Below are 23,820 nucleotides of genomic sequence, written 5' to 3' on the forward strand. Positions count from 1 at the left end.
ATCTCTCCAGCACTCTTCTCGGTATTCTTTGCCACAGTGCTACATCTGACCACCAACAAGGTTCCAGCTGGAATGAAAATAAACTACTAAATGGATGGCAAACTGTTTAATGTCAGCCAACTCTAAGCCAAAACCAGCACCACCCTGACCTGAATCATTGAGCTCCAGTATACTGATGATGCTGTAGCTTGTGCTTACTTGAAAGCAGACCTTCAGGCAATCATCAGTGTTGTTACCAAAGCATACAAGAAAATAGGACTGATGCTTAACATTCAGAAGACTAAGGCCAGCTCCTAATGAGCAGTCCCTAGCTCCAGTAATCCAGATCCACAGTGAGACTCTAGAGAACATTAAGAATTTCCTGTACCTCAGAAACCATCTCTAGCAAAAGGCTGACATGGATGAAGGAATCCAACATCACCTCAAATGTGCAAGTGCAGCCTTTGGATGCTTGAAGAAACAGGTGTTTGAAGATTGCAACATCAGATCTGAAACCATGCTCATGGTTTATCAAGCAGTTGTGATCCCTACCTTGCTCTACAGAATGGAGACATGGACAGTGTACAGGAGACATTTAAAGTTGTTGGAGAAGTAACATAAACACTGCCTGCAGAAGATTATCCAAATCCAGTGGGAAGACAGATCCACCAATGTTAGCATTCTCCTACAAGCAAACACCGGGAGTATTGAGCCAACCATGTCATCCAGATGTCACTCCAGACTCCCGAAGCAAGCTTTATTGCTTTATTTGTAACTGAGTTTTAAAATACATCTAAATGAAATATAACAAAAATATGAGCAAAAATATTTCCTTTCATGCTGGTTGGTTCAGAATTTATAAAAACAATTGTGTTTCTTATAAATGTAGAATCCATTGTAGCCACTGCAGACAACTAGGAAAGATTTTGAAATATGGATCATAGGATCATTCAAAAATATGGTCTATGGGGAAAGAAAAAACAGTCATCTTTGCTGAGTCAAAGTTTTATATAAAATCACCACTTGTAGGGTTTTTCAGTAAACTAGAAAATGATCTCTGACCTAGTCAGTATTTTCACAAATATGCTGTGCCAAAAGCAGCACTAGGGAAAATCGTTTTAACATTCAGGTTTCTTCTTGGTATAAGAAAAATACTGCACGAGTGCAAGCTGGTTTTTATCTTATAAATATATGGTCTGAGAAAATACTGTAAAAGGAAAAGATGTGAAAAATTAACTGATTTATAGAATAATAATTACTATAGAATTATTCTGACATACCCCTATGAACTTCCTATCATAATCCATATCTTCTAGCTAGTATCCTGTCAGCATGACATCTTGCCGTGGGGCAGGGTGTAATCATCCTGTGTTTTCTCTGTGGATTAGCCACTGAGTTGGAATACAGTCTTGCCTTTTTGAGGACAAGCTGCTGAACAAGGTCAAGTGTGTTCCATTTAATAATCTTTATTTCATTTTGTTGCACTTACTGTTACACCTTTTATCTTTTAGTCTGCTAGTTGAAAATGTGTTCAAGACTAGGTCAAATTTCATGAGCATTTCCTGAGTGGCTACTTTTTGCAAACCTCTGAGCTCAGTTTCATGGTTATTGAGAATTTCAGGTCCAGGCCCTATCAGGTTTGATATCAAATAACAGTGTGTCCTGAACAGTTGTTTTTATTTTTCATAACTGTTCTTGGCATAAATCTTTTTGTTGTTTTGCTTTGACTAAGATAATGAGCTTCAGCCCTCAGGATCTGCGACGACGTTTGTGGGTAATTTTCCCTGGAGAAGAAGGTTTAGACTATGGAGGTGTTGCAAGGTAACATATCACTATTGTTTTGTATTTTTAAAAATAAAAATATGAATAATTTAAATTTTATGCCAATATTTGGTGTGAATAACTTTCACAAGGAGATATGAGGGCTGCCTTAAAAAAAAATCAGAATAATTTTCCCCTTTCATAAAACCATACAAACCAGTTTTATCCCACTGTGTGAATATGTCTTAAGCCGAAAGCACCTGAAAACTAAGAGCAAGAGGTTCAAGATTTGCCCAACTTTGCAATAATACATCAGATCAAATTAACAGCAGAGGTTAACTGAAATAATAAATAAGCATGCATTTACTTGTAGAGGTCATAAAATTCACCCAACAAGACTGTTACAAGTCCAAAGAGATTAATGTGGACAGGAAGGGAAACTTTGGATATATGTGGATATGGCAAAGTAAATCAAAGCAGCAGTATGCACCACTCTGCCAGTCTGGTTTTAACATTTTTTTTCTAGATACAATCTTATAAATTAACCTTAGTTATTGTTGCAAAATCATAAAATTATGAAAATGTTTGTAGGACAAAAAGATATCAGTATATTTGAAGCAGTTCATTTTTTTAAGCTTAACAATAAACAAATTAAGGCTTTATCCATTAGTATCAAATATATGTTTGATATATATTTGCAAATTAAAATTTAGCTGTGATCCTAAGGTTAAAAGATGAATCCTTGAACCAGTGTCTCTAAAAAGAATAGAGGCAGAGTATGAATACTTGTTCCATAAGTGATTGCAATAATTTTTAAATAAAACACATCTGAAGTTTAAGTCAGGGATGTCTTCATCTTAGTAGCTGTTGGTTTGTTAATCAGAAACGCACTGTTTTTTAGAACCAATAGTACTATATCCATGGACAAATTTGAATACCCAATTCTAGTATGTATAAGGTATCCTAAACTTTTTCTAGGGAGACCAGTTTTAACTGCTGACAGTTCCTAAAATAATCTTTAGTGTGTGTACTAGTAAGAACAGTTTATAATGTCTCACTCTTTTATTTATGTATTTGGATTTGTTTGTTTTTGTGTGGTTTCAGGGAATGGTTCTTCCTGTTGTCTCATGAAGTGTTGAACCCAATGTATTGCCTGTTTGAATATGCAGGCAAGGATAACTACTGTTTACAGATAAACCCAGCTTCTTACATAAATCCAGACCATCTGAAATACTTCCGTTTTATTGGCAGATTTATTGCCATGGTAAGTTCAGACAGTAGAACAATGCACATCCACAATATCCTAATTTTTCCATGATTATTTTAAAACAAAATTTATTTCCAATCATGAACAAACTATTTAGTATTCTGTTATGAGGTGGTCTGTATATAACAACTAATATATTCAGGCAATGTATGTACCAATAATAATTATGGTAGTATTAGATATTTTGTGGTAGAGTTAGAATTATGGTCTAGAAATTATGCAAAAGGCAAGGATTCTTGTGAGTGATATCTTTTAATGGACCAGCTGCATGGTTGAGATAGTTAGACAGGTTTTCAAATGCAAGGCATTCTTGTCTGATTTTATCACAGCCATGCCATTGATCCAATAGAACAGGGGTAGGCAACATTTTTTGTCCGGAGTGCCAAAAAACCCCACAGTGCCTACCTTGGAAGATGCTGGAGTGCTGGCATGCCAGAAAAACAAAATGAGGGCAAGGGGTACATGTCAGGATGCCCTGCTGCCCCTGCTCCCCAGCCCAGGCTCTGGCTGTCAGCAGCTACCCAGAACCTGGGCCAGCTGCCTCCCAGACCTGGCCCCAGGCTCTGGGGAGGCAGCACACACTGGCAATGCTCCCCGCTGTGCTGCCCTCACTGCTTCTGCAAAGCAGCACTGGAACCCAGTGTGGCAAGGCACAGCAGGGGGCACAGAAAGCTGCCTGTTCCAAGCTCCCCGCTGCCCTGCCACACTTCCCCTGTGCAGAGGAGTAGCATGGGCAGCAGCACAGGCTTGTGCCCCTCACTGCTGCCCCCACCTGCAGTGGGGAGCTGGGAGTAGGTAGCTTTCTGTGCCCTGCTGCACTGGATTCCAACACTGCTTTGCAGAAGCAGCGAGGGCAGCACAGCAGGGAGCACTGGCGGTATGTGCTGCCTCCCCAGAGCCAGGGTCCAGGTCTGGGAGGCTGCTGGGGCTGGGCCCAGAATGGAGATGCAGCAGATGTTTGCAGCTGGCCCAGGTTCTGCATAGCTGCTGACAGCCACAGAGCCTGGGCTGCTTGCAGCAGGGATTCTGTGGGAGCAGCCCGGGCTCTGTGGCTGTCAGCAGCTGCCCAGAGCCAGGGCTGGCTGCAGCCGGGAGGCTACAAACAGCTGCTCCCCTCCTGCCCTAGTCCTGGTCCCGGGCTCCAGGAAAGCAGCAGGTGCCAGCACTGCGCCCATTGGGGCTGGGGCTGGGAGGCAGCAGCTATTTGTAGCATCTCAGCTGCAGCCGGCCCTGGCTCTGGGTAGCTGCTGATAGCCACAGAGCCCGGGCTGCTCCCAGCAGGGTTTGCGGTGTCTCAGCTGCCTGCTGGGAGCGGCCCGGCCTCCCAGCTGGCAGCAACTACCCAAGGGGTGGGCAGTTATTTTGGGCAGAAGGCTGCTTACCCAGTTTTGGCAAGCTGTTGAGGGCTGCATGGGTACCTCTACCCCTTGACAGGTGCCCCGCCCCCTGGTCACCATCTTGGGACCAGTGTCCCAATGTTTTGGGACCAATGTCTCAGGGCCAGCACCGGGCAGACTGGCAGGGGTCTGTGGAATGGGACTGGGCTGCACCAGCAGGGAGAGGGGGGAGCTGGCCAGGCTTCGTAGAATCCCTGCCAGCCAGGACCCTGTACTCCTACTGCCCTGCTCTGGGCCCCGCCGGCGCTGGCCCTGGAACAGTGGTGTGGGCCCCATATACCAGCTCACTCCCACTGCCCCCGCACCCCCTCCCTCCCCCCCCCAGCCCTTCGGTACAGGCTGGGGACAATGTGCAGCCCAGACTCCCTGCTCCCCAGCAGAGAAAGAGCTGGTGCTGATCATGGGGAAAAGCAGCCCCTCCCCTACCCTGTGGCCGGCTCCTCATACTGTAGCTACTCACGGGCTGCGAGTAGCTGCAGCGTGGGATGCCAGCCATGGGGCGGGCGAGGGGCTGCTTTGCCCTGTGCTCAGTACCAGCTTATAATCCGCTCCCACACCGGCTCCGGGCTTACGTCTCGGGACTGTTCTGTGGCACAAGCAGCTGTGGGCCCTCCCTGCTTGCTGTACTGGGCAGTGTTTGCCACTGCCTCCTCTGTGCTGCCCAGTACACAAGGTCCAGGAGGGTAGCAGCAGCAGTAAACGCTGCCCAGCGTGGCAAGTGGGGGGACTGCAGCTGCTGCCACCATGCGCAGCCCCAACAGGAGAGTCTGGAGCCAGCGCGGGGCCCAGGCTGGCTGCAGGGGTAGGTTACAAGCTGGTGCTGTGTGGGAAAAGTGGCTCCTCCCCTGCCCTGCACTGCAGCCACTTGCAGCCTGTGTAGGGCTGCATGTGCCTGCTCAGGACAGCCCTGTGCAGGCTGCGAGTGGCTGCAGCACGGGGCAGGGGAGGGGCCACTTTTCCCTGGGCTCCTTCCCTGCCCGGGGTCCTCCCCCACCCTCCCTCCCCTTATCTAGTTTCCACCCTGACATAGCCACATGGTCTTTGCTGGGGCTTCTGGCTGGTGGGGCAGGGCAGGCCCTGCTGTTGGAGCCTGCTGGGGCTTCCCCTAAGTCCTACTGCCTCTGGTTCCTGTCATTTTTGACAGAAACCAAAGACAGATAAATATTAATTTTCTAAATTTCTTCTGGGCCCCGCAGGCCAGATAAAATGGCCTTGTGGGCCGGATGTGGCCCACAGGCCGTATTTTGCCCATCCCTGAGCTACCGAGAGCTGGGGCCGGCTGCAGCTGGGAGGCTGCCAACAGCTGCTGCCTCCCTGACCCCAGTGCATGCCGAGGAAAATGGCCTCACGTGCCATGCTTGACACGCATGCCGAGGGTTGCTGACCCCTGCAATAGAAGATGTCACTCGCAAGTTCTTGCCTCTAGACCTATTATAATACTTTTGGACTCCAAGGTTCATTTGATGCCCTATACTGGAATATCGTAGTCATACCAGGTTACCAAACTTTCTTTGGGTTAATCCTTCATTCTGTTTTCATATTCTCCAGGCTTTGTTTCATGGGAAATTCATTGATACAGGATTCTCTCTGCCATTCTACAAGCGTATTCTCAACAAGCCAGTGGGACTCAAGGATTTGGAATCTGTTGATCCAGAGTTTTACAATTCCCTCATCTGGGTAAAGTGAGTTTCTAATTTTTTTTTTCATTCCTGAAATCAAATATATTTAGATTAAGTTTTATTTATTTTTATGCTAACAGTTTTAGCACATTTTATTGCAGTTTGATGCTGAACAATATAATTATGAGCTGTACTCTACTGTTGACTATACTGTTGTTTTATTACAGTTTCAGAATATATATAGAGTAATTTGGTTAATAGTAAAGTTTGTTGTCCTTTATAGTTCATTGAACATTATGCTCAGAAACTAGTGTTCTGGTTCTACTTTTCTTCTAATTAATCTAATTAAATATACAGGCTTTCCTCACTTTATGCTGTTCATACATTTCTGGAAAACAGCATGGAACTCAAATTTGCATAAAGGTAACCCACTTTACAATGTAACAAACAGGGATACGTTCCAAGATCTTGACTGTGCTAACCCCCAGACCCATTTCTACCACTTTTACAAGACAATTTTGGTACTGAACCAAGTGGTGGGACAAGCGGAGGCCTGGGGGGCACATGCCCAACAATCTATGTGTGGGGCAGAGATGGCTGGCACTGTACACTGCAGTTTGAGCCCAGCAGCCCTGAGAGCTGTGCAACGCCATGTGTGTCCCACCACTGGGTGGGCAGGGAGTGCGGCGCAGCAGCTTCCATCACACCAATCACATAAGAGTGAATTTACCTCGCATTTAACAAATTTTTGGTATAAAAAGGGTCATCACATAAGAGCGAATTTGCATATACTGAACCCGCATAAAACAAAGGAAACTTGTAATAAATTAATCATAATCATATATATTGTTGAATGGAAATGATGAACGTTCTTATATAATTTGATTTTTTTTTTTTTAAACATGCACCATTAATCTGTATGTGTTTTCTGTAAATCTGAAAGGTGTTTCAGTGGAATCTGTTAAATTCAAATTCAATGTTAGTTTCTTTACAAAAACAATAATGCATTTTTTTCTTCCTCCCTTACCTTCCTGCACTTCAAAACATTGAACTAAATTAATAGATCTAGCCTATTCAGTAGCCAGTCCTGAGCTTAGATGACCCATGGGTAAGTGTGATTAGGGTACACTACTTCTCTAGGCAGTGAAGTAGTTACTGTTTATGGCTGGCAACTTCTCACTCCCTAGTCTGAACAAACAGGTTTGATTTGGGTTGGCCTTCAGTACAGATCCAGAACCAAGTTTCAACATACGCCTTTGGAGCCAAAGGAAGATTGCTTGCCCACGCATTTTAATCTATTCCTCACTCTCTGATAATTCTTCATCAATCAACCTCACTTGTATTACCCTGATTTTCCCTCCTGATTCCTGCTTTTTGACCAAAATATCAGTTTTATTTCTAAAGCATTAAATCACTTGAATGCTTAGCACTGCTCTGAATAGTTACCTTTTTCAGTCTAAGATTTCTGTAGTTCACTGCATCCCCTTTAACGACCGCAAAAGCATTCGTATTTTTCATCTCCCATATATATCTTGTCATTCTACTATTGCTTCTGCACATCCATGTCTACTTTCCCCATTAAAAGACCTTTCTCCGTATCTAGGGAGATAAATCTGGAGCTTCTAAACCAAAGCTGCTTTAGAAATGAGTGTAAAACAAGAAAACATCATAACATTAGAATGCTGGTTTTTTTAAAAAGCAAATTTAGAGGTTAAATTTTACCCCTAGTTAAAATGTAGCATTACAGCATTTAAAATTTTGGGAAGATTAGAGCCTTTCAACTTCTGCCAAAAAAAAATGGAAATAAATTGTAAATGGAAAGATCAATTTGACTTCGACAGCTAGTAACATTTATTGCCGCTTTTTAATAATAGGATTGCAAGAAAAAGATGGATCCTGTGGATGTGATTGGAGGCAAAAATTAAATGGCACAATTTTTATTAACCTTCATTTGTGGAGTACTAGATGCTCTTATATAAACTTATTTTAAGAACATAATTTTCAAACACCTTAAAGGCTTAACAAAAAATGTTAGGATGGGTTGACTTAAAAAGAGGGAAAGTGAGCAATAATTGCATATTCAAAAAGGTCAACCTTGAAAATTCTGTTTAGAGTACTGGTAAGACTTGAGTTGTATTTAACAGTTAGTGAGAAACTGATTGATTGGGTCAGAGGGGAAGAATTTCTATGCCTAAAGCTCATTGTAAAAATGCCAAATACAGTATCAAGATTAATTGATGGAAACTTAAATAGTTGTTTAATGTCTGAGAAGAGATTCTGTGAAACTGGAGCTTAGGTAAGGTCCTGAGAGATGTAAAGATGAAAATTACAAGAACTGGTCTCTCTAACCCAGACAGCAGGTGTTCCACAGGGTCATCTGACTAGTCATAGTGTGGCCTGTGTATACATTACACTGCTGAAATGTTTCCATGCCATGTCAGACAAATGCTTTCCTGGGGAAAATGTGCAATCAGCAGTCTTTCTAGTTTGTGATTTTATTTACACAAACACACACACCCATCTATCTAAATAAATATTTCCATTTGGTATATTGGTTCATCTCCTTCAGTGGCATAAAAAGCACAGGGTTGTCTTAATTACCATATAGTTCCTTTCACTGGTCATGAGTGAGTCAAAGCTTTTTGCATAACCTTAGTTACATAATTTATTGTATGCACAGTGCACCCAATAACCTTCTCTTGCTCTATAAATAGAAAGGGACAGCTAGTAAAAAGATTAGACTTTGCTGCTTTTAATCCATTAAGAAACTCTATTTTATCTTTCCTTTGAAGTATTCACTACTGATGCAGTTATGATTAATCACAAGTTTCTGCTTTTTGATAATTGTCCACCAAGTGAGGCAATTATGTCATTAAATGAAGCCACACAAGATACTCAGTTTGCCTTGGAAAGGGGCACGTGACTGATAGACATGCCATTTGAAGATTTGTTTCATTTGTTTCACATTACGCCTAAAAACACCATCTCAAGATGTTTTTTCTCAGAAGGTGCATGCTCCTCACCCAGGTTTGCCCAGGGTAGAAGGAAGAAATGAAATCTTCCAGAAGCATGCTTGCTGCTCCTTTTCCTACAGAATGTTGACTGTCATCAAACCTGATTTGAGCAAATCCATTGAAAACAAAAACACATAAAACTGCAAGGAGAAGACACAGAATTCCTTTTCCAAGCCCACTGTCAAGAGGCTAATAAAGCCTTGAAGCCTTCCAAAGTAACTCAAGCAGGTTGTAGGCATATTGCTAGGGGTGTGCGAAATGGGCCATATTTGATTCAAATTAAGGCTGAATCGGGGACAGTGATTCGATTAGTTGATTCAGATCACTGTCCCCAGTTTGATTCGGCTGAATCCAAATCTGAAGACTCGATGCTGATTCAGAGAATCGGTGATTTGGCCATAGAGAGCTTTAAGGACACAGCTTTAAAAGTGTTTTCTACATACTTCAAGATACCAGGCATGGCTCTTGAACACTGCAATGTTGGGGCAGATGGAGCATCCCACAGGAGCGCAGTGGATTGGAAGTACTTTCAGCCCATTGCTAGGTCTTCCGGGGAGTATGCGGAGTGGGGGCCCGGTTCGGTGATTGACCACGGGGGGACCTCGGGGGCCCCCCCAGGCCCAGGAGGCACCAGTCCGAGCCAGGAGGGGTGCAGTGGGGCCCCCCAGCAGATCCAGAAGTGCATGAGATATGTCAAAAAAACATTTAAAACTATGTCTGTGGCCGAATCATTGATAATCTGAATCAGCATTGAATCTTTAGATTCAGCCGAATCAAATCGGGGACAGTGATGTGAATTGATGAATTGAATCACTGTCCCTGATTCAGGCCAAATCTGAATCGAATATGGCCCATTTCAGTGTGCACAAACCTCAAGGTACCACGTGGTGTGTAGAAAAAAACATTTAAAACTGTGTCTATTTCCGAATCACCAAATCTTTTTGAATTGATTCAGAGGGTTCCAGTTTGATTCAGAGAGATTAAAGGGTCACCTGATTCTGTTCGGATTCAGAAATTCAGCCACCAAATTTAACCGAATCTCTACTAAATGGCTTCAGGGACTGAAATTTCAAACAGCCCTACATATTACCACAGTACTGACAAACCTATCAACTGTTGCAGTAGTATCCATGTCTATAGCAGTTATGGCTCTGATCCTAACTTCAGTGAAAGCTCAGTTTACAGTAACAGTTTCTTGGCTACTTTCAGCCTTGGTTTTAACATTGATTAATATTAAGTTGCACAAAGTTACTGCGTGCAGCGCAGAGTTCAGTAACAACCTTGTTATAGTCTATTTTGCCAGAAAAACAGAATCACATCCTATATAAGTTTCTAGCTTTTCTATAAGAACAGTTCCTCTATTGATGGGGGGTTTTTGTTTTGTTGTTTTCTTTCTATTTTGGGGGAAGGGTGGGGGTTGATGATTTGGCAGGGGGGCGCATTGTTTTTGAGAGCTATTCTTTTACCTCATTAGGATTAGAAAAGAGGAAGGAGCCTTTTCCTGTAAGGTCCTTATATAGACTGTCTTATAGAAGGCAGGACTCCAGATCAGACTTTCACCACTATCAGGGACATAAGAATTCATATACAGACTCAGACCCTGGGTACTAATCTCCTATGCCACCATCTACATCTTATCACTATCTCTGGGGCCTTTGGGGAATTCTCCATCTTAGGAGAATGGTATCCAGCTACTCAGTGAAGACCACAGTCTCTGTCTCCTGAAGTATCAAGAAAAGATGTTTCTCCTCTACAACAGGTTGAAGCCTGTGACTCACGCATGTCTATATAAGAGAAGCCAGAAGTAACTGAATGATGTCTTCTTGCACATATTTTTTTTAAATATAGTTCCTAAGTCGTCATAAGCTACACTTGACAACTACAAAGCCTTCCTTTCGAGATCTAATGAGGGAGGGCAGTTTTGACTTCAACCGTTCCAGTTGAAGTAGTCCAAGATACAGCACACAGACTTCTCAATATCTTACATATCCTGGTCTGTTGTCCAGGATGTCAGGTTTCCTTGTCCTTTCAATAAATAAGGCTAGTTGTACTCAGGAAAGTTATGAAAAAAAACCTGATTTACAACTGAACGCATTCTTGAGTAGTAGGAGCAATCAGTGAAAGATCTTGTCTCCTTATGCTGTGTGTGGATCTTGCTGCTCTTGACATGTCCACGTGTTTGGCAGTAAATCTTTTCAGCTCCAGTCTGCCTATGAATATCTGAGTCTACCAAACTGAACTGGCCAAATATGACTTATTAATAGGAGTTCTGCTCAAGTTCATTGCCAGATTGCCATAGGAATCTAGGCAAAGCCATCTGATAGCAAAAACATTGCTGAAGGTGGCTGTCAATGCAGTGCTTATATATAGCACATAAGTAAATGGCAGTCACTGTAAAGATGTTTGGTTCTTCAAAACTCCACTCCATTATGACTTGTTTTTTGAAGACTGCAATATTTTGAATAAGAAAACAGATGAGGTATTCTCAGAAATTCTATAACAAGCCTCTAATCTGGAGGAGTTTAGGGTGTCTATACACATGCTCCAGGGTGGGGGTGGAGACAGGATCATTTTAATTAGAGCAGCTCCCAGACAGCTGCCCTAACTAAAATGCCACAGCGTCACTTGTATTCAGTGTCCCACATTTCAAAATGGCTACAGGTACGGTTTAACTAAAATTTGTTTGATAAGTTTTAGTTAAAATGCCCCTGCTGTCATTTTGAAATGCGGGATGCTGAATGCATTAGATAGTGAGGCACATTGGAGCATTCTAATTGGAACGCTCCAGCAGTCTCAATTGATCTCCAGCAGACTCAAAAAACTCACTGAAGCTTCAGAAATGGAGCCCATCTTTGAGACTGTCATTAAGATCATTTGGAAGAGATCACACATACTAGGATCTTCTTTTTTCACGTTCAGTAGTGATAAAGGGCTGCTAACAGTGTACTAACAGTGCAGTAGATACAAGGACAGTACCTCTTAAAGAAACACGATTATTAGACAGGTAAGTAATCTTTTCTTAATTTAATACATGAGCTCCAAGCACATTTTCTTAAGGCTGTGGATGGAAATCTCATTTACTTGACACATCCTTTGTACACTTCTTTAACTAAATATTGTTTGTTTCTTACTTCCAGAGAAAACAATATAGAAGAATGTGGCTTGGAAATGTACTTCTCTGTTGATAAAGAAATTCTTGGTGAAATCAAGAGCCATGATTTGAAACAAGGTGGTAGCAACATTCTGGTCACAGAGGAAAATAAAGAAGACTATATTAGGTAAGAACAAATGAGGATACATTATTATTATTATTATTATTATTCCTTTACCTCTATCTGTTTCTTTCTCTAGTTACTGCAAAAGTTAAACTTGTGTAGCTACATAATTTAATGTATCACTAAAATGCTTTCTATGAATGACTTACTATTAGAGCAGGTGAGAATATTTTGGACATCACTTTTTGAAGTCATACTGAAAAAAATGAAAGGCCTGCTCTTATTCTGAAGGTGTCCAGATTCAATATTTTATACACTCTGTTAAACAGAAATCTGGATATCAGAATTTTGGGCAAATCACTGCATGTATTCATCCCTGAAACCGAATGATTTTGACGTCTACTAAGGAGTCTGTTTTATATTAAATTATTATAATGCAGAATATTTTCAAATGCAGATTAAAAACATCTGTTTACATCTTCATACTTTTCATGATCTTAATGCCTGTTGATCAAAAATAGCTTTAATATTAACTCTTCTTACTAGTTTTCTTCTAGCTAGTCCTGCCTTGAAGTTGTAATACTTCATTTGTGACTTCACAGTCTTGTAGCTGAAAAAACAACTTGTGTCATAAATAGGGTTCTAGGTTTTCAATTTCCCATGGAAAAACAGAGAAAACCATGGATTTCCCAGTCTTATCAGAAAAAATGTGGATTTCCCCCTTTTGCAAAGAGCTCTCTGCAGGTGGCTGAGTTCCTGCCCAGAGGGAGGGGGCAGGGTGGGGGCCTGAGGCTTTTAGTCAGTCCCAAGTTTTGGGTCAGGCTCACTTTCCTTCTGGAGCCTGTGAAGTAGTAAGTAGGGCTTGCAGGGGGCTGAGGGGTTGCTGGGCAGGACTGGGGGGGAAGCTGGCTGGGGGCTGAGGGAGTGGGGAGGTTTGCTAGGAGCTGGGGGTTTTGCAGCCAGCTGAGAGTTGGGGGGGTGTTGTTTGCAGGAGCTGGGAAGTTTTGCAGCCAGCTGGAGGTTTGCAGTGGGCTGGGAGCTTGGGATTGGGGGAGGGGTTGTGTTGCAGCTGGCTAGGAGCAAGGGGTTTGCAGCCTCCCCACTCTGGGCTGGAGTGCCAGGTTGGCTGCACATGGAACCCAAGCAGTGCTACTGGCTCAACCAGGCTTGGCTTCTCCATATGCGGCTTCCCTTAAGGACCAATAGCTGATTCACAGTCCTTGTACAGCCAGCCAGGCGGCCACTCCACATCTTCCCCCAACACCTCCCCACTCCCTCAGCCTCCCATGAGAGTGTGTCCAGCACCCACACATACACATGCATACACACCCATATATGTTCAGAGAGGTATGTATACTCATGTATATATGCACAGGTGCATACATACACATGTGAACACATACACAGATGCACACATGAAAGAGGGGCACCAGGAGAGCTGGGGAGACTGTAGTGGGGAGTGAGTGTCCTTTAATTTTAATCACAGATATTTTATCAGAGAATTTGCAATTTTGTATCAGAGAAAACTAGGATCCCTGGTCATAAATGTAGAATTATGACTTTATTACTCTCCTCCATTCATGCTAGGAGGAGACATTCTGTTAAAAAATGTTACCATGACATTAGGAAAGAGAACATGGGATATTATGGGCCAAATACATTTCTTCTAAGTGAAATCTCTTCTTCCAATTTTAAAAGCAGTGCAAAAAGCCTACTTTAAGATGTGACATTTCTGAAATACTACTTTACATGCATAATATACTGACAGGTATAGAATTAACTGAATTTCTTCAAATGTATGGTGGAATTTTCATCATTTCTGTGATTTGTCTCTGGAGATAAGTTATTGAGGCATTTGATGTATGTATGAACTATGACAAGGTATCTAATTGAATTGAACATTTGTAAATAAATATCACTAAGTCTTACAAAGGTGTGACTGAATATATATTCTAAATCACATACTGGTTGGGAACCACATTCCTTTTTCGAAAGGTATTAGTGTGGGGAGAAGGTGAAAAAACAGGACCTGCAAAAACCTATTCTTTTCTAGTTTCCAGCAACCCAGGGAGAGCTTGGATTCTACTGCACTCCCACTGTCTCTTGCTCTGTGTCCTGCTTTAGGTCTCCAGAGTTGCTAGGATTAATGTCAGAAATTAGCCATCTCTCCTTCAGACTCCAGTTCTCCTGACAGGTTAGGCTTGAATTTAGCATAATATCTGCTTCTCCCTGGGTTCAGGTTCTTCGGGTCTCCTGCCTGCTTTTCACCCTTTTATTTATGGAGAGTGGAGTTTCTGCCACAGAGCAAAGTTTCATGATTAACAGACACAAATATGGAACTTTCCAAATGGACATAGTCGTTTCTTGGTAAGCTAGCAGTCCTACTTATCTTCACCAGTACAACTTGACCTAATTTTTACCTGTTCATGGTTAATAGCTAAGATTTCCGGGGAGAATATTAAATATTCAGCTGTTTTGTTTTTTTTCAAATACAGAGGGACTGCTGTGCATTCTTTAGTGTAAGTACTGGATAGATACTGCCTCCTTTTAGCTCCTTTACATCTTTTCTTAGCAGGGTGGCCAGAAACTGTTGGTTTTAACTTTCACTTCAGTACTGGTTTGCACTGAATTGAAATATGGTTACAGATTACAATGGTGTTTTGTCCCAAGAACTTTCCATACTATTCTTTAACATAGCTTATAAGACTTCATGACAAAATAGGCTAACAAAAGAAATGCAGATTAGGGTAGCACGAAACCATATAAATGACGCATCACCTTTTATTTTCCTTTTCCAGACTAGTAGCAGAATGGAGACTTTCCCGAGGTGTCGAAGAACAGACACAAGCTTTCTTTGAAGGCTTCAATGAAATTCTTCCACAACAGTACTTGCAGTACTTTGATGCTAAGGAGCTAGAGGTGAGGGATTTTGGGAGGTATTCATGGGCACAGTTGATATCAAGTTTAACAAAAAGCAAATGTCTAGTTATCATTTTATAGAATAGCGCTCAGTGATGGTTGAAGTAACTGATGGTGGGAAAATGTTTTGTTAAACATTTTGGCCTCATACAGACATTCAACTTCTCCTGGGATTCTCTTGCAAGAGAATCCATGAGTGTACAGATGTTCAGGATTTTTCTCCTTGAATAAAAATGGCCACTCCAAAAGAAAAATAACCTGGGAACGGCCAAAGTTAAATCATCTGAGAAGAGTTTCTCCTAGGAGAGTAAATGTCTATACATGCCTGGCTTCTCTCAAAAGAGAACATGGTCCTCTAACATCCCTCACCCCAGGGAGATGTGTGTTGCTCACAGGACTTTGCTGCGGCCGGCAGGACCAGAATACACCCCCTTCATAACTCTGACATGCTACAGAGAAACCCAGGCTGATCATGGGCAGTCTGGGGTAGCCAATCGGGGCCACCCTCTGCACTACTGCCATCTATCTGCAAGGGATCCTGCAGAGCATGCAGAGATGTGTGCATAGGGCCTTCCTCTGCTTGCATTGTCATCACTGCAAACTATTCGCTCTTCGGGGCCTCAGGATTTGAATGTCTGTGCATTCTGTAGGGTTGGTTTTTTCTACTAGGAGAACAAACGTGGGTGAGTTATCCGAGATTATTCGAATGTGTGTACACAGCCTTTATTTAACACATTCCCCATATGTACATTCTCAAAGGCCCTCTCTAGGTTCTTATTGTATAGATAAGTTATTTAACAAAAAAACCCTAGCAGCTCAAGTTAATTTCATTTAAGGGTAGCCTGACAATGCAGATAGTGAAACAAATATATAAAATGGTTTAGCTAGCACATAAAAAATCAAGTGTAGATGAGGTTAGTATCTAACACAGCTGACTTGAACTGAGAATTGGTGATATCTAAAGAATCTTCTATTTCCTTTATTTATAAAGAAAAATAAAATGGTATGTACAAAGGAGACAGCATGGTTTACCACAGGGCACTTATATTACATATTTCTTTGTAGCTGCGTTATAGACTTGAGGTTCACATAAAAAGTGAACACACAGTCATATTTGGTATTTCCAAGTTCAGCACAATTGGTATCCTTTGCTATAGCATGTGAAAACCATAGAAATAAAATAATACTGTATGCATTTATGTTTATTCCCCCCCATAAAAAGGTGCTTTTATGTGGAATGCAAGAGATTGACTTGAATGACTGGCAAAGACATACCATCTACCGGCATTACACCAGGACAAGCAGGCAGATTGTGTGGTTTTGGCAGGTTTGTATTTGAATTTTGCTTTACTTTAAAATGTAAAACATAGCTTCATGAGCAGAAATCAAAATTGCAAAACATCTGTTACCACTGCACTTTACTATGCAGTTTGAATGTGGGTTAAGGCAAAGAAGTTCTTTTAGTGTGGAGGTGTCACACAGCCCGTGGAGCCCTGCCATCCAGCCCCATCACTACTCCTGGGTCTGATCTGACCCACACAGGACACAGCATGTAGCTGTGGCACAGGACCAGTCTGCGGACTGGATCTGGCCCATGGGCTCCTCTCCACCCTCCCCCAGCATACCTGATCCAGCAGCCACTCAAACTGGTCTGGCACCCGCAACATGAATGGACCCTGGGCAGCTGGAATGGGTGCCATATGTGGCAAAGTCTGGCCAGAATGGCAGCTGCACTGCATGTAGTGGCCACCCCAGTCAGACTGTGCTGCACATGGAGCCTGCTCTAGGACACACAGTGCAAGCAACATTCTTTCCATCTGGTCTGGGACCAACACAGCACACAATGTATGCAGTGCAGGTCCCAGATTGGTTGAAGCAGGCACCACTTGCTGCATAGTCATAGGGTAGCTGGGTTGAACGCGAGAAGCTGCACGTTCTGGGCAGCCATTCCGCACAGCTGCTGCTCTGGTTGGACTACACTGCATGTGGTACCTGTTCTAGCCACTCCAGGATCAGCACCACAGGCACCAGGCTGGCTAGAGTGGCTGCCAGATCAAGTATTGACATGTACCCAGAGAATGTCACAAGAAAAATGCCTAACCACCTCTCACTTCAGTTAACAGGATATGTGCCATCTTTGCCACAGAGATCCAGCATAGATGTTACCCTGAGCATAAGCTACCATTTTGATCAATTATTTTATTCCTTCAGAGATTGTGAAAGTAATCACCACACCAGTTGAAACTAATGCAGACACAAGGAGTAGGCTTGGACAACAACCCAAAACCTCCTCTCCCTGTAAAGTTTATTAGAACTGATCCAAGCTGTCTTTGTCATTGTATGCCACAATCCCATGACACCCAGGAAATTTAAAAGCCTTCCACTAAGCTCACAGCCAAAAAGCTGACATAAATATTCGTCTTGTAAAGACTGCACAATTCTACCAGAGTCCAGTAGCACCTGCTAGGTGGCATCCAGCCAAACAAATCATTCAGTGCCAACCCTTCAAACCAAAGTTAATGTACATGTTAAAAACTATAAAGAATTTTTATTTGCCCCAATATACTACCCCCATTATTGATGGCTTGCTTTTTAATTTGGCAGTTCATATTTTTGGAGCCATCTGTCTTAATGCTTAAGGATACTCACCTGTCTGCCTTTAGCATCACCATGTGGCAAGTATTCAGTATCAATAGCTGTTTGACGTTCTGGCCTTAGAAAAATAATGTTTTAAACTAGTCCAGTTGCTTGTTTTTATCCATCATAGCCACTCGTTGACAATGCTATGACTCAGTGTTTGAAACAAGTTAAGTTATAAATGTTAAGACTGAATATTCAGCTCATCAGGAAATCATTTTCAACCTTAAGTGTCTCCAAGAGAAATGGAAAACAATGCTTTAAGGAATAATATTTGTATAGCAACTGAAGAAGCAGAACTCAATAGCCATCATGTTTCTTAAAACCCTGCTTGTTAAAACAGTTGTCCCAGTTTTTTCTAGAGGTTTGCAGCCATGCCTGCCTTTCCATCATACAGTCTAAGCCACATATAGAGGGCTTATTTGGCAGCCAGTAAAGTACCCAGTTGCAAAGAGGTAAATTCATACTGTAAACTCATACCTGAGGTAGACAAGTCCTAGCCCAAGCCTTGCAAAATGTTGGATCCATCTCAGTAAGTAACACAGCAATAAGCCTTAATGAGGTATGAACAGCTGACCCATCATCTTCTAGCAGAAACTAGCTATTAGACTTAAATAGGATTAAGTGCTGCCTTTAAGCTAGAAATCAGCAGGATTTATTGAATGGCTTCTCATTTGCACAATTCATATGGCTGTCCATAATTACCCACAGGCATCCAAGTGGCTTATGCTGTACATTTTTTAAATAAGTCCTCACAGATAAGAATTTTGACAGATTCTAAAAGTCTGAGGGTGTTTATAGATGTGCCACACTAATTAAAAGTGTATGATCATCATGTGTATCTGTGTCCCCACACTGAAAAAATGGCAGCAGGGCACTTTGAGCTAAAGCTTATTCAAGCTTTAGTTCAAAGTGCCCTAGTACCATTTTTCAGCATGGGGATGCTGATACATGTGACATTGGAGGCTGCTGGAGCGTGTTAATTTCCGCACTCCAGCAGACTTGATTAATGGAGTCTGTTCTGATGTGCTGGATTTACAACACATCAAAGCAGCCTCCCTGCATGTGTGTAAGTGCCCAAAACGTCTATAAATGTGAAAATGTAGTTGCCTCACCAATACTGCTGTTCTTCAGCTTGATGATAAAGTATTCTATATGGTCTGCTACAGTGCAACAAAGCTTAGAGAGGCCTATTCCTTCAAAAAGGAGGAAACCTGTTAAAACTTGTCCTGTCAATATAGTTAGTTCAGCATTCTTGACTCTTCCAGATGTCCAAGCTCAAGTTGTATTCCAGACTCCTACTCAGTTGTCCCCCTTCCTTTAGGGCATTCCTATGAAATATGAATCTGAACTGGTGATGCAACAAAATTATGTTGCTAACAACCATTAATACGTGACAAGCCTGAAATTCATTTCTTCAGTTTCTGCAGCACAATATGTATTCCCTTATAATTCCCACGGCCTTGGAAAACACGGTTGTTGGCTATTTGAGTTGTATATCACTGCTTAATTATCCAGCCAGAATATAATCTTACAGTTAACAAAATTACTTTGCATTCTCCTCATCTTCCATTATTAATACAGCCACCACAGTGAGAGTATATTCCAAGGGAGACTACATTCCTGTTATAACAATAGATGCCCAGTTTTTTCAGCCAGTGATCAAAGACTATCAAGTGAATATCAAGTGTATATTATTCCAAGTGGAGGTGATTGTATTATTGTATTCAAAGTCACCTACATACCCATGTGACCTAGCCTCCACCCCCACTCCTGTCATCTATCAAAGGCCAAGAGGGCAAGCCTTATGAGGAGAGGCTAAGGGACTTGGGACTCTTCAACCTGGAGAAGAGAAGGCTCGGGGTGGGGGGACTTGGTGGCAGCCTACAGGTATATCAGGGGTGCATCAGGACCTGGGAGAACAGTTGTTCACCAGGACTCCCCAAGGGATAACAAGGTCTAACAGCCACAAACTCCTGGAAGGCCGATTTAGACTGGACATAAGAAAAAAATTCTTTTACAGTCCATGTGTCCCAGGTCTGGAACAGATGCCCCTCAGAGGTGGTGCAAGCACCTACTCTGGACTCATTCAAAAGGTGTTTGGATGCTTATCTTGCTGGGATTATTTGACCTCAGCAGACTTGCTGCCTATGGCAGAGGGGCTGGACTCAATCTCATGAGGTCCCTTCCAGCCCCTAGTGTCTATGACATCTCTTAAGTGGAGATCATAATGTTCCAATTTTGTGAGTTGCTGTCAAATTAAAAGCAGTGTGTAAAATATAAAATTATTACTTCTGTGGAAGCTTTTCACAGTATTGTAATTCATTTGTTAATGTATAATTGATGCTTTTTTTTGAACATATATGTATAGAATATGTACCTATATCTGTTTCATATGCATCTTCTTACAGTTTGTAAAAGAAATTGACAATGAGAAGAGAATGAGACTATTACAGTTTGTTACTGGCACGTGCAGATTACCAGTTGGAGGATTTGCTGACCTCATGGGTATGCAGAAGAATCCTTCTAATATATTATCTAATATTTTAAATTGACAGAAGTACTGTTTGATTATTTATGACCAGCTGCTTTTATCATGAATTGTACAAAATATATTTACTTTAGCTAGTCTCATAAATTCCTCTTGTAATTAAATTACAACAGGCTGGAAAAAAACATTATCGATCTCTAGTGCTGCTATACCTCCTTCAAGTGTGTTTCTTTTAGTTCGTGTATTTCATCATGCAGATGGTTGATCTGGATAGAGATGAGTAATTGGAGGCTGATGGCTTTATTCTTCTGTTGTCCCCTAAAGATAAACGTGTCTTACTGAGATGCTTTATATTTGATATGAATCTTAATTATTTGACATCTTAAGAAAAGTAAGATATAACCTACACATTCTTATGTCAACTACAAATATTAATGAACACTTTTTTAAAATGCTTGATTTTTATTGCAGGGAGCAATGGACCCCAAAAGTTCTGTGTTGAAAAAGTTGGAAAAGAAAACTGGTTACCTAGAAGTCATACTTGGTGGGTACTTGTTAGATTATTATTGTGTTTCTAATAATCCTTTGCAACCACAACCACTACTCCACTTATAACATTTTAGCAGAGATTGCTCCCCACACCTTGCATCCCCACATGCCAGATCCCATAGCCACTGTGGGACCCATGCTGCGTGTAGCAGCCACCCCAGACCAGCTGAAGCAGGCACTGCATGCAGTTGACATCCTGAACTGGCAAAGTAGTCACCACTGGCACTGAATCCAACATGTGGAGAAGGGCAGATAGGTCCTAGACTGGCCCCAGGTGTGTGCAGTGCAGGTCTTGAAGTCAGTGCCATGTGCAGCCTGGGTCCCAGGCCCTGCACACAGGCCTAGTCTGACACACATGGCATATAGATCCACTCAAGCACCATGGGCCAAATGATGTGGCTCCATGGGCTGGACCTGGCACACAGGCTGTATTTTAGACCTCCATGGGGTAAGGAATCAGTCTTAGGACTTGCTTGTTTTTTTTTATGTTATGCATTTCTGAAGTTGTCTCCCATAATGGCTTTCCTAACTAGCAGTAGCAAACACTGCATGCTGCAGAAGTGCTTTATGTGTGAAACTAAGAAAAAAATGGTGAGCATCAGACAATCCTAATTGGTTCCCTTCTGCAGCTGGATTGACACTGTGGTTGTCTCAGTTGATAGTATGGAGCTTGGCACATCTGGATAGACATGCAAATGTGCCAGAATTTATGTTGTGTGTCACTCATCAGTGGTCATTAGAGAAGGAACAAGTGATGCATACTGGGGCTGTGCAAAGCTTTGGTAGCCAATTTGATTCGGAGGCGATTCGGCCCAATTCGGGGACCGAATCTCCAAATCTGAATTGAATCAGGAGACCTATTAAAAGCTCCAAATCGATTTGACGCACCTGAATCAATTCAGAAAAGATTTGGCAATTTGGCCATAGACTAAACAGGCAGCTGAAACAGCTGCCTCCAGCTGATAAATCTTTTGGAGTTTGGGGGGGGGGGGGAAGGAGCATGGGGGAGGGAGGGATTGGGGCTGGGGTTGGTACAAGCTGCCCAGCCGGGGAGGGAGGCGGGGGGCACTCAGTAGGGGCTCGCTCTGGGCAGAAGGCAGGAGGGCATAGCCAGCGCTGCTGCACCCACATCCCACAGCCCCCCGCCCTGGCTGGACAAGTCGTGGCAGGGCAGAGCCCCCACTCCCAGAGCAGAGGCACCCACATCCTGCACCCTTTTGCACCGGCTGGCAAGCCGTGACAGTGCCCCACTTCTCCATGCCAGCTGGCAAGCAGCAACAGGGCGGAGTCCCCACTCCCAGCACTGATGCAGGCACAGCAGAGCTGTAAGCGGGGGCTCTGCCCTGCTGTGCTTGCCCAGCAGGCCATAGCCCCCATTCCCAGCACTGCCGCACCCACATCAGCACTAGGAGCGGAGACTTTGCCCTGCCACCGCTTGCCAGCCAGCGCAGGAGGACACAGGATGCAGGCATGGCAGTGTTGGGAGTGGGGGCTATGCACTGCTGTAGCTTGCCCCACTTCACCTGGAGCAAGTTACACCTGCATCCTGCCCCCAACACGGGCTCGGCAGGTGGCAGCAGGGCAGAGCCTCCACTCCAAGCACTGCCACGTCTGAATCTCATACCCCCTCGCCCCAGTAACACACCCCCTCGCCCTGGCTGGGTAGCTTGCCCAGCCCCAATCCCTCCCTCCCCCGTGCCCCTTCCCAACCCCAACAGATGTACCAGCTGGTGGCAGCTGTCTGCTGCCTCTTTAGTCTATGGCCAAATCTCCAGGGCAGCAACCGAATCTTTCAGATCTGATTCGGCCACTTCAAATCGGGACAGTGATTCGAATCTCCGAATTGAATCACTGTCCTCCAAATTGGCTAAATCCAAAGCAAATACTTGCCACTTCGCACAGGCCTAATGCATACACTGAGAAGACTTTTCATGCTATGAGTAGAGATGCAGGCACATTATCCTCAGCCCTTTTGTCCCATATTTTATTGTGACTAATCTGAAAGTATGAATAGTTGCAATTCTGATTCCCAAGTATTTTTTTGTACAGCAGGTCTTTCCCCTACCACTGGACTTGCCATAAACAAGGCCTTAATTTTAGCTCCCAACCAGCTGTCTTGTGTAAGAACATTTCTAGAAAAAGCAGTGTGATCATTGACCCTGGGGCATCTAATTTTAAAATAAGTAATTTTTAACTAGTGCAAATTTTTCAGATCTGACATTTTCAAAAATGACTAATATTGGGTAGCCAACGTGGGATACTTTAACGTTGGGGAATCTTATTTTGTAGACAGCTCCACTGTAATTGTAGAAAATAAGGCTCTTATAAAGTGAGTCAAGCTTTGTACCCAAAAAACGACACCCTTATTCCCTAGTCATCTTTCATCAGTGTGCAGACCCTGGTTTTCAGTTAATTTTCAGAGAGGTAGTTAGCTGTGTTAGTCTGAAATGAAGCAGAAGGAAAGGCAGGATAGCATCGTAGGATAGGTACATGCATTCAAAAAGCCCAAGGTGGAATCGATCTAAGTTGCACGTTTTTCTGTAAGCAACAGTTTAGATCAGTAGTGAACAGCACACACGGTGTGTTTGGGAGATGCAAATCTTAGACCAGGTTCTGCCATTTCTAAACCAGTCTGCGTGCCAAACTTCTGTTCTGTTATGGGTATAGATTAGTTTCCAGTCGCTTTTACCGCTAAAAGTGTAACATCTGTACCTGGCCTTAGAGACTGATTCAGAGAAGCGTAAACTTTCACAGGCAACAGTCTGGTAAGTCAGACGCAATGAAAAGTAAATTGTAGGGGTTTTCTTCCATCTAACCACAAAATAAATACCTGTGAACTCAGTATCATTTCCACTCTGGATTGTAGGGTGTTAAAAATATCCTGTATGTTTGTTCAGTTATATTCATGGCTCAGCTCTGTTAACGGAACAGTGGAACAGTCATGTTTGGTTTGTGGGATTTGGGAGGTTTTA

The 23,820-nt window shown here is 42.8% G+C and overlaps 1 protein-coding gene across 1 annotated transcript in view; it reads left to right on the plus strand.

The window, feature by feature from the left end:
* ITCH (itchy E3 ubiquitin protein ligase) overlaps nt 1-23,820 on the plus strand; it is a 136,930-nt gene that overhangs the window by 109,622 nt on the left and 3,488 nt on the right. The window contains exons 17-24 of the mRNA XM_090020495.1: nt 1,712-1,800; nt 2,845-3,004; nt 5,953-6,086; nt 12,175-12,315; nt 15,051-15,171; nt 16,394-16,498; nt 20,220-20,316; nt 20,771-20,843. Of these exons, the coding sequence (XP_089876621.1) occupies nt 1,712-1,800; nt 2,845-3,004; nt 5,953-6,086; nt 12,175-12,315; nt 15,051-15,171; nt 16,394-16,498; nt 20,220-20,316; nt 20,771-20,843 (920 nt within the window). The remainder of the gene's footprint in view (nt 1-1,711; nt 1,801-2,844; nt 3,005-5,952; nt 6,087-12,174; nt 12,316-15,050; nt 15,172-16,393; nt 16,499-20,219; nt 20,317-20,770; nt 20,844-23,820) is intronic.

Source organism: Crocodylus siamensis, chromosome 10 (assembly GCF_052110815.1).
Source record: "Crocodylus siamensis isolate JL-2025a chromosome 10, ASM5211081v1, whole genome shotgun sequence".
Lineage (NCBI taxonomy): Eukaryota > Metazoa > Chordata > Crocodylia > Crocodylidae > Crocodylus > Crocodylus siamensis.